Raw genomic sequence first — 18975 nt, forward strand, 5'->3', positions numbered from 1 at the left:
TGTTGTGATGCCCCGCTGGATGCATTAAACAACAAGGTTTTCCAAAATAAATCAACTCAAGTTATGGAAAAAAATGCCAACATGGCACTGCCATATTTATTATTGAAGTCACAAAGTGCATTATTTTTTTTAACATGCCTCAAAACAGCAGCTTGGAATTTGGGACATGCTTTCCCTGAGAGAGCATGAGGAGGTTGAGGTGGGGAGGGGAGGGGGGGTAGCGGAGGGTGTATATTGTAGCGTCCCGGAAGAGTTAGTGCTGCAAGGGGTTCTGGGTATTTGTTCTGTTGTGTTTATGTTGTGTTACGGTGCGGATGTTCTCCCGAAATGTGTTTGTCATTCTTTTTTGGTGTGGGTTCACAGTGTGGCGCATATTTGTAACAGTGATAAAGTTGTTTATACGGCTACCCTCAGTGTGACCTGTATGGCTGTTGACCAAGTATGCCTTGCATTCACTTGTGTGTGTGAAAAGCCGTAGATATTGTGTGATTGGGCCGGCACGCAAAGGCAGTGCCTTTAAGGTTTATTTGCGCTCTGTACTTCTCCCTACGTCCGTGTACCACTCTGTACAGCGGCGTTTTAAAAAGTCATACATTTTACTTTTTGAAACCGATACCGATAATTTCCGATATTACATTTTAAAGCATTTATCGGCCGATAATATCGGCAGTCCGATATGATCGGACATCTCTAGTTACGACTAAAGTCCCAACGTTCGTCGCACACACACGAGGTGTGGTGAAATTTGTCCTCTGCATTCGACCCATCCCCATGTTCACCCCCTGGGAGGTGAGGGGAGCAGTGAGCAGCAGCATGCGCCACGCTCGAGAATTATTCGGTGATTTAATCCCCAGTTCCAAGCCTTGATGCTGAGTGCCAAGCAGGGAGGGAACGGGTCCCATTTTTATAGTCTTTGGTATGACTCGGCCGGGGTTTGAACTCACGACCTTCCAGTCTCAGGGCAGACACTCTAACCACAAGGCCACTCTAACCACAGTAGGTGGCATTGTAACACGTCTCTTGCGCGCCGGGTCCGCCAGAGAACATGACAACATAACCCAGCAGGCACAAGACATTAAAACGATGTTGAGAACTCGTTTAATTAGGTTCTGACATTGAACAACTCAAACCTATCGTTGAAACAACATTCTTTTTAATGACGTTTAATCAATGTTGTGTTCTGATGTTGATTTGACCATTGAATTGTGGTCATTTTATAACCAATATTTTTTAACACAAATACAACATTGAGACAAAATGCTTTTTGACGACGTTTAATCAATGTTTGGTTCTGACGTTGATTTGACCATTGAATTTTGGTAATTTTCCATCCCATATTTTTTTAACACAAATACAACGTTAAAACAAAGTGCTTTTTGACAACGTTTAATCAATGTTGGGTTCTGACGTTGATTTGACTATTGAATTTTGGTCATTTTCCAACCGATATTTTTTAACACAAATACGTTGAAACAACATGCTTTTTGACAAGGTTTAATCAATGTTTGGTTCTGACGTTGATTTGACCATAAAAATGTGGTCATTTTCCAACCAGTATTTTTTAACACAAATACAACGTTGAAACAAAATGCTTTTTGATAACGTTTAATCAATGTTGGGTTCTGACGTTGATTTGACCATTGAATTTTGGTCATTTTCAATCCGATATTTTTTAACACAAATACAACGTTGAAACAAAATGCTTTTTGACAACGTTTAATCAATGTTGGGTTCTGACGTTGATTTGACCATTGAATTTTGGTCATTTTCAATCCGATATTTTTTAACACAAATACAACGTTGAAACAACATGCTTTTTGACGACGTTTAATCAAAGTTTGGTTCTGACGTTCACTTGACCAATGAATTTTGGTCATTTTCCAACCGATATTTTTTAACACAAATACAACGTTAAAACAAAATGCTTTTTGACAACGTTTAATCACTGTTGGGTTCTGACGTTGATTTGACTATTGAATTTTGGTCATTTTCCAACCGATATTTTTTAACACAAATACGTTGAAACAACATGCTTTTTGACAAGGTTTAATCAATGTTTGGTTCTGACGTTGATTTGACCATAAAAATTTGGTCATTTTCCAACCAGTATTTTTTAACACAAATACAACGTTGAAACAAAATGCTTTTTGACAACGTTTAATCAATGTTTGGTTCTGACGTTGATTTGACCATTGAATTTTGGTCATTTTCAATCCGATATTTTTTAACACAAATACAACGTTGAAACAAAATGCTTTTTGACAACGTTTAATCAATGTTGGGTTCTGACGTTGATTTGACCATTGAATTTTGGTCATTTTCAATCCGATATTTTTTAACACAAATACAACGTTGAAACAAAATGCTTTTTGACAACGTTTAATCAATGTTGGGTTCTGACGTTGATTTGACCATTGAATTTTGGTCATTTTCAATCCGATATTTTTTAACACAAATACAACGTTGAAACAACATGCTTTTTGACGACGTTTAATCAAAGTTTGGTTCTGACGTTCACTTGACCAATGAATTTTGGTCATTTTCCAACCGATATTTTTTAACACAAATACAACGTTGAAACAAAATGCTTTTTGACAACGTTTAATCAATGTTGGGTTCTGACGTTGATTTGACCATTGAATTTTGGTCATTTTCAATCCGATATTTTTTAACACAAATACAACGTTGAAACAACATGCTGTTTGACGACGTTTAATCAAAGTTTGGTTCTGACGTTCACTTGACCAATGAATTTTGGTCATTTTCCAACCGATATTTTTTAACACAAATACAACGTTGAAACAAATTGCTTTTTGACGACGTTTAATCAATGTTGGGTTCTGACGTTGATTTGACCATTGAATTTTGGTCATTTTCCACCCGATATTTTTAAACACAAATACAACATTGAAACAACATGCTTTTTGACAACCTTTAATCAATGATGGCTTCCGACTTTAAATTGACCGTTGAATTTTGGTCAACCAACAACGTGGATCCAACGTTGTCTCAACAACAACTATTATGCAACAATGTTTCAAAGTCAGTTTTAAAGGACGTACATGCATAATCAACGTTGTATCAATGTCTTGTGCCTGCTGGGAATGTATTCTGATCCCTTTCTTTTTAAAGAAGCAGCATGCGACAAATCAAACATGTATCTTAATAAGGTGGTTTGCATGCCAATTCTTATCTCTCCCACAGCGTCCGTAAGAATAAAAACAAGACCAACAAAATGAATTTGAGGTGGTACTTCGTGCAAAAAAGTTGAGAATCAATAGTTCTGTAACTTTTTTTTCTCCAACTTTATAAATTCAACCATGAAGATTGTTGAATGAGACTTCCAAAGCCTTACAGTCAAATGTGTTGCTTGAAGTGAACTAGTTTGCAAAGTCTGACATCTGCTGGACGTACCTTGCTCTCAATGTGTTGTCTTTTTTTTTTTTTTTTTTTTTTTTTTAGTGTTGTGTGCTGTAGGAGTGGAGACCTTGCAACAAGGAGACTTTAACAGCCTTGGCATCTACCTGCTGTAAGAACTTCTTGCTTATTGTTGTATTGTGTGTTTCAGAACACAACATTAAGGGGATGAGGAGGCACATGATACATACATGCAGAATAATAATGAATAGAGTGAAATTGCATGGAAGGCGCTGTTTGTAACTTGGTCAACATTTTTTAAACCAAAAAACGTTACAAATACACCACCTTATGTTAACATTAGTGGTTTAACAGAACATATTTTTCCACAATTACCAGTTATTAATAGTAATTGGGATTTGTACATGATAATTGGGATTTGTTATATATTGTATATATTATATAAAAATATAATATAATATATCAGTATATATTATATACTGTATATATAATATGTAAATATTACATATATGATATATTCTATATTGCTACTATGATACATTTTTAGTCTACTTTATACCTGCATTATCCTTTCCATCCTTACCCTTTCCGTCTTTTGTAACTGAGCTACTGTGTGGAACAATTTCCCTTGTGGATCAATAAAGTTTGTCTAAGTCTAAGTTATAATGAATAAAAATTGCTTGTCTGTCTAAGGAATTTGTCTGGTGTTCACCTATGGAGTGAAATTACTGCCAATACTACACAAACACACAAATATTTGTACTGAAGCCCAACAATTTGCAAGTAAAAATAAAATTGTCTTCAATTAAAAAAAACGAATCGCAACTATAAAAACAATTTTCTTCAATTTGAAACTTTTAACAATAAAATTGACAGGTGGTGCTGCTGAGTTAATTTAAGCTACTGTTATTTGCACATGGAAACAAGCTCAATCTGTAAGTTAACCAGTATGTTTCCCTTCTCATCTCATTTTACTCCCCACCCTGCTTCTTCTTCGTTATTATTTTTGGCGGACGGCACCATGCGCAAATAACAGCAGCGCTGACGGCCTCAAATCGACTCCGCAGCACCACCTGTCAATGTGGAGTGCAAATGACGGGTGCTCTGAGTGCTAGTGTGTGGATTGCCCAGGGTGAAATATTGCCTCCAAAATGGTGGAATATTATTGCCAAAAGTTTTAACTTAAAATATTTTTTATACTTGCGAATCATTGGGTGTGAGACAAAGAATCATTTAATTAACTATTTAAACACCGTGTTATTTTTTAAACTGTGTGTAAATGTACTTCAGAAAATACACAACGACCAAAAAGAAACATAATACCTTAATTTTGGCAAAATCCTCATTAGCATTGGACCAACAATTACGGAGAAAATATGACTAAGTATGTCAACTGTGGTGGCTGCCTCCAATGTATTGTTTGTAATCACTATTATGTATTATGTATATATTTTTCATAGTTATTTTGCTGTGGCGAAACAGTGTTACTGTTCAAACTGTGTGTAATCTTACAGTGGCCAAAAATATTAAGTATACTTGCTAAATAAAACCTCTGCCTTGTTTTTAATGAATACTTAAGCCTACTATGCTACTGTATATCAATGTTGGTCATTATGATCGTACTTGGAGAGCCAAGATTTTTCTAACGTGGTTCTTGGTGAGAACAGTTTGACAACAACTGTGTTTACCCAAAGAGCTTTGCGCGAGTCTGCCAGTGTAGTCCGAAATTGTGGTCAATACGTTCCTTCTTTTTCTCCATCTTCTTGTTGTGGGGCAGACTGTCTCGTACATGCTGTTGCCATTTCTAATATAAAGTCAAACTTATATTGTCAGTACTCAATATGGAAGCGCTAAAAACTACTACATGGCTGTCGAGGAGACTAAGTGGAGGCATGTAAATAAGACCACACATCCTGAAGAGACAGTCAGAAAGCAGTTTTGAAGATGGTCTGCAAATCATAATTTATGCAAAATTTTGACCAAAATACCATCATTAAATGTTATGTCAACCACAAGGAAGTGTTTTAAATTTGTAAAAAAATATTACTAAATTTACCCCTTTAAATAGACCCCACAATTTTTGTCAGGTTTAAACACTGATGACATCTATTAGACAAGACAAGAAGCAAATAATTAAACAGAGACAGAATTCAATTTAGCTCAATTTGAGGAGAAACGTCTGGTCTGTACTCTTGGACAGTCTCCAGCACGCTCTGGCCAAAGATTGTACGCCTCCTCCTTTATTTGGACTTTCCCTGACCACATGGCAACAGCTGCTTCCAAAGGGACGTGGGTCGTAAACAGCGTTGCCTTTGGTTACAGAACAGTTGAAAATAAAAGGTCGTAAACACTTCACAGAAAAGGTCGCAAAACAGTTCAAAGAAAGGTTCGTAAAAGAGTTCAAAAAAGAGGTTCGTAAAAGAGTTCAAAAAAGCCATGTCTGGAACTTTGGCAGATCCTGCCTTCTCTCCGCTTTGTAGTCCTTGGGTTAAAACAATATCTTTCTGTTGATTACAATACATGAAAGAAAACAGAACACCTTCATGTTGCTTCCCCCCTACGCAGTGGAGTTTTACAAGCCTTCTTCTTGGTAGGTTCAAAGACCGCTTTTGGTCTTCTCGCTGGAATTTCAACACAAAGTTTTTGTGATAACTTAGATAAAATTATTCTAACAATTTTACTCACAGTATAGCTGTGCATTGAATGGGTTTATTAATGTCAAAATACAAAACAGGTCAGTGAACAACTGGATGTGTTATTTTTCACTAGCTTTCCACAACTCAACCAAAATGGATTGGCAACCCACTTTTGGGTCCCCGCCCATCAGTCGAGAATCCCTGCTATAAACCATTCAACACCTTGGCCTACTTTCTGTACTGTAGTGTAAGTCCTGCTGATGTTTATGTGGGTCACAGCCAGACAAACAACCACACACACACAGAGAGCCACAGGAAAGCTCCTCCCTGATGAAAAATGCAACTCAAAACTGTTTAGGTTAGAATATATTATCCAAGAAGAGACTGTCCATGTGATGAGTTAAGTCCTGGGGGAGGCCTTTTTATGTGTGACAAGATGGTTATCCTGCTATTTAATGGGGTAATTACTGCATGGTCCTTTTAATGAAAGAACCTTGCCATTCACAAACAAGCTGACATGTTTCATTCAGTCTGCTCTCAATAGATGTTATGACCCCCACTGAGTGCAAAATATTTTTTTTCCCTGAACAGAGTGTCCTCCTTTGGCATCATGATGTTTGAACTGGCTTATTTTGTCGATGCACTTCTGCTCATGTGCCTACCGTGAGTACACCATTTGATATTCTGCAACACCACAACCTTTAGCTCAATACAGGTGTGTCTAAACCAGAGGTGTCAAACATACGGCACCCCTGGAGGAACTTTTATTTCGGTGGCGCCAATTTTAGTTGTCTGCTGCATGTTCTGCAACATAGCAAAACACCACATGTTGGATCATGGTGCATGAATGACATGGTGACAGCTAATAGTGTACACGCAAAAACCTAATTTAATTACAGCGATCCACACTACTTTCGCACTTGTTATCAATTGCGCACGCAGTCATTAAATCACCCGCCCACTGATAGTATATGCAATTTTTTTTAGTTTGCTCTTTTATTTGGTGTCATAGTATAAATCAGGCCCTTTGAGCATCCGTATTCAAGCCTGAACGAAACACAAGCCTACAACCAGGTGGTAGCAGTTTTCTTTCAACTTTTACCATGGATAAAATAAGAAAGGAAAACATGTACTATCATTTTTTAGCCTATTTGGAGCAAGTGCTCGCAATCAACAATCTCCCACAAATAACAAAATAAACATCACAACATATCCACACCAAGTTAATACATGACACAAATGAACTGCATACAATTACCACTACATGTGCAATATACAACAAACATGTAAACTCCAACAAATGCAAAGCAGAGGTGTCAAACGTACGGCCCGAGGGCCGGATCAGGCCGCAAACAGGTTTTATCCGGCCCGCGGGATGAGTTTGCTAAGTATAAAAATTTACCTGAAATTTTATAATTAAAGAAACAGCTGTTCTAAATCACTACTATATATTATATATATATATATATATATATTTTTTTTTTAAAGTTAAAGTTAAAGTACCAATGATTGTCACACACACTAGGTGTGGTGAAATTTGTCCTCTGCATTTGACCCATCCCCTTGTTCACCCCCTGGGAGGTGAGGGGAGCAGTGGGCAGCAGTGGGCAGCAGTGGGCAGCAGCGGTGCCACGCCCGGGAATCATTTATGGTGATTTTTTTTTCATAGGTTTTTGCTGTGGCGAATCATGGTTTACTGATTTTTTATTATCCTCATATTAACTTGAAGACTGAACTAATGCTGCTTTTTACAGCAATATTTACTAGTTTAGTTTGGATTATTCGTGACACATGCAGAAAAGGTGCAATTTTGAAGCAAGGTTTTATCAGGCAAAGTGTATTATTTTACTCTTACTGAGAGTGCGATATACCACGTTTCCCATATTTATGTATGCTTTCTTACCCAACACAAGAAACTGTTGTTATTGGCTCTCCAGCCTTCCCGGCGAACCTTCACTTTCCATATTTCTGTCCTTTGTGTTGTGGGAAATGTATGTAATTGCTTCCCGCATTTTTTGCAATTGGGCATCCCTAGCCACACAATAGAGCATGTTTACACGGCAAACACGCTTCAATTAAAAGAAATGTACAATGAGAGAGTGTAGTCTCGTTTAGCTATGGCTTCAAACTGGTACGTAACATGGTGCCCTGTAGTCAGGTGAGTGCCTTTCGACCAATCATTGAAACCAGGTTGTCCATACTCTCTCTATACATGACTCTGAGATATACATGTGGACTGCAGGTTGACGCCTGTTCAATAGATGATGCTAGCAAGTATCTGTAAGCAAGCAAGACCATCTTTGATGTATATAGAACATTACACGCGGTGCTCAAAAAAGTCTGTTAAAATGTTTTAAGCTATCGGAGCGTTCCGGCTACTGTAGTCAGACGTACTGTGCTTCAACATACGGGTATTATCATGTTGTGTGGATAAGGACCCCAAAATGGCACCTATTAGAAGACATTATCGGGTGTTTTGTTTTGCAATATTATGCAAAACCAACTTTTCTTACCTATTGGTTCCTGCTGTTGTGTATTCGGGATCTGTATAAGTCCCAAAAATGTTGCACGTAGTCCACGCTGTAGTCAATAAGGTCCTTCTTTTTCTCTATCCTCTTGTTGTGGGACAATCATTCTTGGCTGTTGCCATTTCTAATACAAAGTAGCGTACAGTTCAAACTTATATCTGTCAGTAGACTCGCTAAGGAAGCGCTAAAAACTACAACAAAGGATGGCGAGGAGTGGACGCTGTCAAAGTGGAGGCACATAAATAAGACATAACGGCGCATACTAAAGAGACAGTCAGAAATCAGTTTGAAGAGGGTCTGCAAAATATAATCTCTGCAACATTTTGACCAAATAACCACAATTACATGTTGTGTAGACAACAAGTTAGTGTTTTAAATGAAGAAAACTATTTTTTTTAAATGCGCCTTTTGTATGAAAATAGACCTGAATAGACTCCTTCATCGACAGTGCGCCTCATAATCCGGTGTGCCCTATGGTCCGAAAAATACGTCAAGATAAAACATGCGTGAACATTTTTAACATTTGCTTGTTTGTTTTAATCCTTGCCATTCCCCATTTCTGCAGCTGTCCTCCAGACTGGCAAGTCTTTATACTGTGGGGGAAGATGGCCCACGTTGGAGGCTTTCATAAGTTTCTCTATTACTCCATAATGTCTGTGGTCTGTTTCCTGCATCCTGTCTTGGTCTGGCACGCCATCATCCCAGGTAAAAGTAACCCGGTAGACAACATGTTCACTGTACTGAATTTAAAACGTTCATGTCAAATGCATGGGCGGCGTGGCGAAGTTGGTAGAGTGGCCGTGCCAGCAATCGGAGGGTTGCTGGTTACTGGGGTTGGATCCCCACCTTCTACCATCCTAGTCACGTACGTTATGTCCTTGGGCAAGACACTTCACCCTTGCTCCTGATGGCTGCTGGTTAGCGCCTTGCATGGCAGCTCCTGCCATCAGTGTGTGAATGTGTGTGTGAATGGGTGAATGTGGAAATACTGTCAAAGCGCTTTGAGTACCTTGAAGGTAGAAAAGCGCTATACAAGTATAACCCATTTATCATTTATTTATAAGTATGTTTTCATTGACGGCCACATTGCGGTTATGGCTTCCCTCAGATGGCCGTTTGTAACAGTGAATAATATTGATAGAAATGTAAGGATTAGCCTCATGATACTACACAATTGCCTATACATTTGATAAGAAATGTTTACGTGATTTGTAAAAAACCCAAAAAACTGTAGATTTTACATTAAAAAACCAGCAGCTGAGTCGGCAGAATTTTACTATTAAATTAATTGTGTTTTTTTTTTTTAATCTTCCATCCATCCAGCACATTATTTTAAATGAGAAAACAGTGCCACTTTTCTATTTTGATTGTCCCAAAAAAATGGTCCTGTTTTTCCATTTACAATAATGTGCTGTAAAAACTATACTCCAAGGTTTACAATAAAATTTTAAAAAAAAGGCAGTTCAATCGCCAGAATTTTACCGTAAAATCTTCGATTGTTGTTTTCAAGGTGTATTATTGTGAATGGAAAAATGGTACCACAGTTTTTTAACGGTAAAAAAAACTTGCAGCTCAGTTGACACAATAATTGTAAATAGATAGATAGAAGCAACAACCGTAGATTTTAAGTTAAAAATAACTGGCGGTTCAGTTGCCAGAGTTGTAATGTCAAATATATGGTCATTTTTACAGTGTACAGTTGGATGGAAAACTTACTGGTCAATCCCAAAATCTTTTGGATGACATATATGCTGAGTAAGAAGGATCACCAGGACAGAATAGGAATATCATCAAGTTTTACTGAAAATTTCAGGAGAACAACCCAGAACAAAACATTCATACCGGCTTCCTAAGTTGTTCTGACCCTCAAACTGAATAGCCCACTTCTTACACAGAAAGAAAGCCCCCACCTGTCCAGAAAGGAACACAGCCTCATTGTTCCACTAAAAATAAGACAAAAGGGAGTATTCCATCTCCTACAGTGCAAACCTTCAAGGTCACACACATAGTTTACTTGCGGACATAAGATAAAAAAAATAGAAAGAGTACAAATGGAAAAACACTAGCTGTTTCAAATATGACTATGAATAGAAATAAATAACTCTTATATATATATATATATATATATATATATATATATATATATATATATATATATATATATATATATATATATATATATATATATATATATATATATATATATATATATATATATATATATATATATATATATATATATATGCATTCTTCACAGTTACTATTGTTTTCATTCTAATGATTGTTTATTTGTATGTCACAATGGAAAGACTGAATACATTTAGTGAGAAAAGATTAAGTACTTTTTGGACACATTATTTCCAGGCTTTTGCGGGCCATATTAAATAATGTGGCCTGTGTATTAGTACATTGGATAAAATATAATTCAGATTGAAGGGATTTAGTTACGGTATATGTACTGTAAATAGAATATAACTTGTTCCCACTCTTGCAGGGACAATGCTTCTTATAACTGCATTCTTCAACTTCATACTCAGCAAGAAGACAAACACCAAATGCCCCAAAAGACCACAGGAGGGCTACAGTGACCAAGGCCCCACCGCGGTGTACGTGTCAGAGGGGCCGAGCGCAAACAACGTCCTTTCCTTCCTCCACGTGCTGACGGGGAAGAGAGTTGCCACAGCAACCGATGGCCCGGCTGGCACGGGAGGAGAGAGCTTCCAGGCCATGCTGGAGCTGGAGCAAACGCCAAAAGAGAGGCGGAGGGAAGAGGGGAAACCCATGTGGATGAGAGGCCGGGGGGAGGTGATGGAGAGAGAGATGGAAGAGATGAGAGAGTTTGGGGAGTCAGAGCCAGAAACCACCTCAGACACTGCACCTATGATTACTGACTGATGCTCTCTCTAAAATACACTTCATTGATACCACACTTGAAGAAAATGATTATGCTCATACGGAGCCGGTGCTATGCTGCAACTACAAATAAATGCACAATATTAAGCTTTTGAACAGCTCCTGGATTTATTAGTGACGGGTCAAACGAAATCGAAGCGTCGATGCATTAGGAAACACAAGATGTGATCCTGTATTCCTTGAAGCCTCAATGTGTGTGTCACTTTAAGAGAAAAAAAAACAAAAAACACATGACCGATACAGCTGCTGTGTCATTTGACTGCGAAGCACCAAACTGTGTTTATCAGGAAGTGACAGCTCGTACTAAAAGAAGTCGGAAAAGTTGCACGATGCGTCTGATCGGTGTTCGTCACCATCGTCGATCTAAATCAAACTAAAATAAAGGAAAAATTCCAAAATCCAGAATGGTTTAGATCTTAAAGGGGAACTGCAATTTTTGGGAAAGCCTATTGTTCATAATCGTAATGAAAGACATGACGACGGATGGGTTCTCTTTTAATATGCATTCTAACTTTTAAATAAACAATGAATAAAAGCAAATAAAAGTCTGATTACTGCGGAGCATGAGTGCTCTTCTATTTCCCCCATAAAGTCCAATAAATAACAAGTCAAAAAGCGCCAACAATACTCCATTTACATCATAAAAATAACTTCTTTAGAGTAATCCTTTTCTGTGTTTAAAAACATTTATTTTTACCTTTTCTAAATTGTAACAAAAGTGTAAAAAGCAGTTAACCGACATTACAATTAGAGAAGTCCGATAATGGCTTTTTTGCCGATATCCGATATTCCGATATTGTCCAACTCTTAATTACTGATTCCGATATCAACCAATACCGATATATACAGTCGTGGAATTAACACATTATTATGCCTAATTTTGTTGTGATGCCCCGCTGGATGCATTAAACAATGTAACAAGGTTTTCCAAAATAAATGTGAAGTGAATTACATTTATATAGCGCTTTTTCTCAAGTGACTCAAAGCGCTTTACATTGTGAAACCCAATATCTAAGTTACATTTTAAACCAGTGTGGGTGGCACTGGGAGCAGGTGGGTAAAGTGTCTTGCCCAAGGACACAACGGCAGTGACTAGGATGGCGGAAGCGGGGATCGAACCTGCAACCCTCAAGTTGCTGGCACGGCCGCTCTACCAACCGAGCTATACCGTCCCGGTCAACAGCCATACAGGTCACACTGAGGGTGGACATATAAACAACTTTAACACTGTTACAAATATGCGCCACACTGTGAACCCACACCAAACAAGAATGACAAACACATTTTGGGAGAACATCCGCACCGTAACACAACATAAACACAACAGAACAAATACCCAGAACTCCTTGCAGCACTAACTCTTCCGAGAGGCTACAATATACACCCCCCGCTACCCGGGGTTGGAACTCAAGTTATGGAAAAAAATGCCAACATGGCACTGCCATATTTATTATTATTTTTTAACATGCCTCAAAACAGCAGCTTGGAATTTGGGACATGCTCTCCCTGAGAGAGCATGAGGAGGTTGAGGTGGGCGGGGTTGGGGGGGGGGGCGGGGTTGAGGTGGGGGGGGTAGGGGGTGACGGGGGGTGTATATTGTAGCATCTCGGAAGAGTTAGTGCTGCAAGGAGTTCTGGGTATTTGTTCTGTTGTGTTTATGTTGTGTTACGGTGCGGATGTTCTCCCAAAATGTGTTTGTCATTATTGTTTGGTGTGGGTTCACAGTGTGGCGCATATTTGTAACAGTGTTAAAGTTGTTTATATGTCCACCCTCAGTGTGACCTGTATGGCTGTTGACCAAGTATGCCCTGCATTCACTTGTGTGTGTGAAAATCCGTAGATATTATGTGATTGGGCCGGCACGCAAAGGCAGTGCCTTTAAGGTTTATTGGCGCTCTGTACTTCTCCCTACGTCCGTGTACCACTCCGTACAGCGGCGTTTTAAAAAGTCATTTATTTTACTTTTTGAAACCGATACCAATAATTTCCGATATTACATTTTAAAGCATTTATCGGCTGATAATATCGGCAGTCCGATATTATCGGACATCTCTAGTTACAATTGTCCCAACTTAGTCAGCAAGTGTGTACTGCTTGTTGAGGATTGTTAATCTTTGAAATATGTGTGGTAAAAAAAGACAGATAAAAGTAAGTGAGCCGACTTCTCTTGTGTATCTTGCATGTTAAAGTGGAACTGCACTTTTTTTTTGGAATTGTGCCTATAATTCACAATCCCTAAGTTAGACAAGCACACATATGTTTTTCCTCTTTTTATGTATTCTAACTCGTCAATAAACACCAGCAAAAGTCAGCAAACAATGCCGCTAATGGGATTGGCTATAATCCGCCTATAAAGCGCTCTAAAAACATCCATCTGTTATGTACGCCGGGGGAAGGAGATGACACAGCGACAGACGTAAAGCTCAACAGTTTATTTGTGAGCTTGATGATGCGGTGGAGTGTGTATGCTACTGTGTATGTTGCAGGACTATGTGAAGCATTACAATGAATATTACCAGGAGTTGTTGTAAGTGCGTGTTGAGCGAGAAGGCGACAAGTCCAGTAGGGCGAGGCTGGTAGGAGAATCCGTAATACAAGCGGGAGGTCCGTGGGGCTGGAGAGAGAGGCGTCAAGAGGTCCGTGTCCAAAGCGGGAGTCGAGGATCGAGGGAGGCAGTCAGAATCCAGAGGGGTCCAGGGAAGTGAGGTGCACAGCTCACTTCGAAAGCGACGGAGGGAATTCTGAGGACACGACAAATAAACATGAGGGCGGAAGGACACTGAGAGCGAGCAAAACAAGGTGATGAGCCAGAGACGTGAAGCTGACTGAAAGCAGAGAACTACGTTCCGGCACTGGATCTCTGGACACGCTGACTTTTATGGGGAGTGGTGTCATCAGCGGCAGGTGTGTTGATTGAGGATTGCGCACAGCTGTACAGGCGTGTGACAGCAGAAGCAGTGCGTGTATGGGCGTGTATGGGCGTGTATGGGCGTGTCCTGCGGTGCGCTCCGCGGCGCGTGCTGAGGAAAGAAAGGCTGACTGTGCATGCGCCGAAACAGCATCATCATTTTATATACAGGCTGTAAGTATGTAATGTAACAGGCACATTCATAATAACTAGAGATGTCCGATAATATCGGACTGCCTAAATGCTTTAAAATGTAATATCGTAAATTATCGGTATCGGTTTCAAAAAGTAAAATTTATGACTTTTTAAAACGCCGCTGTACAGAGTGGTACACGGACGTAGGGAGATGTACAGAGCAGTTGCGTCTCCCAGTCATACTTGCCAACCCTCCCGATTTTCACGGGAGACTCCCGAATTTCTGTGCCCCTCCCGAAAATCTCCCGGGGCAACCGTTCTCCCGAAATTCCCCCAATTTCCACCCAGACAACAATATTGGGGGCGTGCCTTAAAGGCACTGCCTTTGCATGCCGGCCCAGTCACATAATATCTACGGCTTTTCACACACACAAGTGAATGCAAGCATACTTGGTCAACAGCCATACAGGACACACTGAGGGTGACGGTATAAACAACTTTAACACTGTTACAAATAAGTTACACAAGAGAAGTCAGCTCACTTATTTTATCTGGCTTTTTTTACCACACATATTTCAAAGATTAACAAACCTCAACAAGCAGTACACACTTGCTGACTAAGTTGGGACAATTGTAACTAGAGATGTCCGATAATATCGGACTGCCGATATTATCGGCCGATAAATGCTTTAAAATGTAATATCGGAAATTATCGGTATCGGTTTCAAAAAGTAAAATAAATGACTTTTTAAAACGCCGCTGTACGTAGTGGTACACGGACGTAGGGAGAAGTACAGAGCGCCAATAAACCTTAAAGGCACTGCCTTTGCGTGACGGCCCAATCACATAATATCTACGGCTTTTCACACACACAAGTGAATGCAGGGCATACTTGGTCAACAGCCATACAGGTCACACTGAGGGTGGCCATATAAACAACTTTAACACTGTTACAAATATGCGCCACACTGTGAACCCATACCAAACAAGAATGACAAACACATTTCGGGAGAACATCCGCACCGTAACACAACATAAACACAACAGAACAAATACCCAGAACCCCCTGCAGCACTAACTCTTCCGGGACTACAATATACACCCTACCCCCCACCCCACCTCAACCCCCCTCCCCCCCAACCTCCTCATGCTCTCTCAGGGAGATCATGTCCCAAATTCCAAGCTGCTGTTTTGAGGCATGTTAAAAAAAATAAAACACTTTGTGACTTCAATAATAAATATGGTAGTGCCATGTTGGCATTTTTTTCCATAACTTGGGTTGATTTATTTTGGAAAACCTTGTTACATTGTTTAATGCACCCAGCGGGGCATCACAACGAAATTAGGCATAATAATGTGTTAATTCCACGACTGTATATGTCGGTATCGGTTGATATCGGAATCGGTAATTAAGAGTTGGACAATATCGGAATATCGGCTATCGGCAAAAAAGCCATTATCGGACATCTCTAATAATAACATTTATTATTTACATATTTTGGTCATTTTTATTTCACAGACGAATCACAACTTTCGCTATTTACATATTTTGGTCATTTTTATTTCACAGATGAATCACAACTTTCGCTTTTTCCTTAAACAACAACTACTACTACTCGGGGCGGTATAGCTCGGTTGGTAGAGCGGCCGTGCCAGCAACTTGAGGGTTGCAGGTTCGATCCCCGCTTCCGCCATCCTAGTCACTGCCGTTGTGTCCTTGGGCAAGACACTTTACCCACCTGCTCCCAGTGCCACCCACACTGGTTTGAATGTAACTTAGATATTGGGTTTCACTATGTAAAGCGCTTTGAGTCACTTGAGAAAAAGCGCTATATAAATGTAATTCACTTCACTTCACTTCACTACTACTAGTCATGGCAGACTTCATGGGAAACAACGATTACTTCAGGACAAATGATGATCCAGAACCGATTTTTACGTGCTTTGTAAAAAAACAAGCGTCTTTACGTGTTTTTCCCGCCATCTGCGGGTCAAATTTGGATATCAGAGTGGATCAACTTCTCGGTTTACGGCCACAATTTACAAAAGAGAAGCATGATTTATAATCTACAATTAACTTTCACCGACTCAGAGGTGATGTAGCAATTTACCAGCTCAGTATGTCAATGGCTGCATAAGCTAGTTACCTCTCTGTGATCACGGCGACGCTAAAAGTAGTTCCTCGGAGTTAGCGCTTATAATAACAATATCGCTCGTACTCGAATAATATTCAGGTCACGAGATCTTTGTAAATTGGATATTGTTGCCGTTTTTTTAGAGGGCTTTATGGGCACATCACGGCGACGCTAATAGTAGTTCCTCGGGGTTAGCGCTTATAATAACAATATCGCTCGTACTCGAATAATATTCAGGTCACGAGATCTATGTAAATTGGATATTGTTGGCGTTTTTTTAGAGGGCTTTATGGGCACAATAAAGTACTCATATGAGCTTCATTGTTAGCCACCTTGTACCTATTTTACAAATAATGCATTAAAAAAGGAAGACAAATGTGTCCTTGTTTTACATAGGGATTGTGAACAATAGGCAACATTTCCTCAAAAAATGTAGTTCCCCTTTAAGAGTTTGTATGCCCCTAATAAGATAATAGTTTGGTTTTTTTAGCTATTTGGGCCATTTTATGTCACACGGATGGCTTTTCTTCTAATTGAGTTCATTTTTGCAGCGCCTGACTCGACTGGGCTGGCGAGACTAATCCAAGGCAATCCAATCTAGTTAATGTGCCATGCATTATTCACAAGGCCATTAAGTGGATTAAGTGTTTCGCTCAATCAGAATCAGGGAAAATGTGTGCGAATGTGACAGGGGGAAAAAGCAGGAATTAAACCTTGCGCAGGTGTTGCAGAACAAATTCAAGACACCTCATTGTGTGTGTGAGAATGGTGACCATGGCGACGGGGTTCGGGTGTTATAATGGGGGTGGAGCCCGGTAACAAAACATAGCTAATGTGTCTAACAATGGTGATGAACATTTGTAAAAACTTGAGATTTGTGTGCAGTTAACACATAGAATAAAAAGCCAGACTTTTGTTCCTTACATGTACAGTAATAAAGCCTCATACAGACCTTTTGTTCAGTCCATCAATCAATATTGTAGTCTGCACACTGCACTCCGCAGTCTTTTGTCCACAAATCAAAGCGATAGAGCGAATCGTCAAGCACAACACTGCTAGTCAAACATGATGCACATTAGTTAAAAACAATAATTCCTTGGAACACACTTTTTTTTGTTCTTGTGTCATAGTGTGTGAGTGGAGATGAGCTGTTTTGGAAGAGAGAACAGTCCATCTTTGTCCAGAGTTCACTATAGGTCACGCATCGGTCCAGTCTCAGACTTTTATTGTCCTTTTTATATAATGAATTTTGGTCAATTACCAACTAAGTGGTGCCACAGAAATGGTCAGTATGATTATTTTCCACTAACACTTCATCAGTTCTTGACTGGGCCTTGGAACGTCTCACTTCCTCTGCAGGAGAGACTTCCTTTAGGTTTTTTTTGTTTTTCTTTGTTTCCACCCTACAATGGCTCAGATGGAAGATCCGGGATTAAAAACAGGATGGAAAGAATAAATCGCAACACGGTCACGGTGGCTTCTTCCTTTATGCAGAGAATAGGAGCCAAACAGGATAAGCGTTCGACTAGTGTGTGAAATTTGTACAAAGACAGATATAACAATTGTTTTGTTAATAGTAATTGTAAATTAAGTAGTAGTAAATTTACATTTGTATTTCTATTTATTGTTTTAAATGGTTTTACCCTTTAAAATCGTTTTTAATCATATTTATTTTTATATTGGTTTTATATTGATTTATTTTGTTTTTATTCAGTCATGGATGGCGCTAAGGATATTATTAGAATCTTGTTTTTAATATTTTTGTGCAGCACTTTGGAAACATTTTTGTTGTTTAAATGTGCTATATAAATAAAGTGGATTGGATTGGATAAATATGTCTACAATAAAATCACAAACAATTACAAGCATGTTTTCAGGCATAAAACTACGTAACCAGTAAACATAAAGCTTCAAATTAAATTATTCCCATGCTAAGGCAATACATTAAGCAACAAATGAAGTGAAAACCCCCACATAAGGACCTCGACTAAACAGGAGCAAATCTAATGCACCAATCCCCGCCTATCCCGTCCGCTGATTGGCTGCAGCTTATCTACGCGACCTCCTATTGGTCCAATTCGGTGCCAGTTCGTTAGTCCCCAGCTCTGAGATAGCATACCGCCAAGAAGGAGGCTGGTCAAAGATAAGCAGGATACTCCTCACAGAAGACCTTTACTGCCATGGTAAGAAGCTGAAACGAAACTGTGGCTATATATACTGTAAATATTACATCAAATTGACCTGTAGCTTCGAATTTCTGTAAAATGCGGGATGTTTACTTAACAAGAACTGTCCTCAAGTTTGGTGCGTACAAAGTGACGTATTCTCCTTGTCTAATTAGT

At 39.2% G+C, this 18975-nt stretch overlaps 2 protein-coding genes across 2 annotated transcripts in view; both read left to right on the forward strand.

The window, feature by feature from the left end:
- The window catches only part of tmem72 (transmembrane protein 72), a 19279-nt gene extending 7783 nt beyond the window's left edge, over positions 1-11496 (forward strand). Inside the window, exons 2-5 of the mRNA XM_062057630.1 lie at positions 3463-3529; positions 6606-6677; positions 9108-9247; positions 11037-11496. Coding sequence (XP_061913614.1) covers positions 3463-3529; positions 6606-6677; positions 9108-9247; positions 11037-11437 — 680 coding nt within the window. The 3' untranslated portion in view covers positions 11438-11496. The remainder of the gene's footprint in view (positions 1-3462; positions 3530-6605; positions 6678-9107; positions 9248-11036) is intronic.
- A 7197-nt stretch (positions 11497-18693) lies between these two features.
- The window catches only part of rassf4a (Ras association domain family member 4a), a 62729-nt gene continuing 62447 nt past the window's right edge, over positions 18694-18975 (forward strand). The window contains exon 1 of the mRNA XM_062058226.1: positions 18694-18816. The gene's annotated coding sequence lies outside the window, so the exon portion shown is untranslated. The remainder of the gene's footprint in view (positions 18817-18975) is intronic.

The sequence above is a fragment of the Entelurus aequoreus genome, linkage group LG09, assembly GCF_033978785.1.
Source record: "Entelurus aequoreus isolate RoL-2023_Sb linkage group LG09, RoL_Eaeq_v1.1, whole genome shotgun sequence".
Taxonomy (NCBI): Eukaryota; Metazoa; Chordata; class Actinopteri; order Syngnathiformes; family Syngnathidae; genus Entelurus; species Entelurus aequoreus.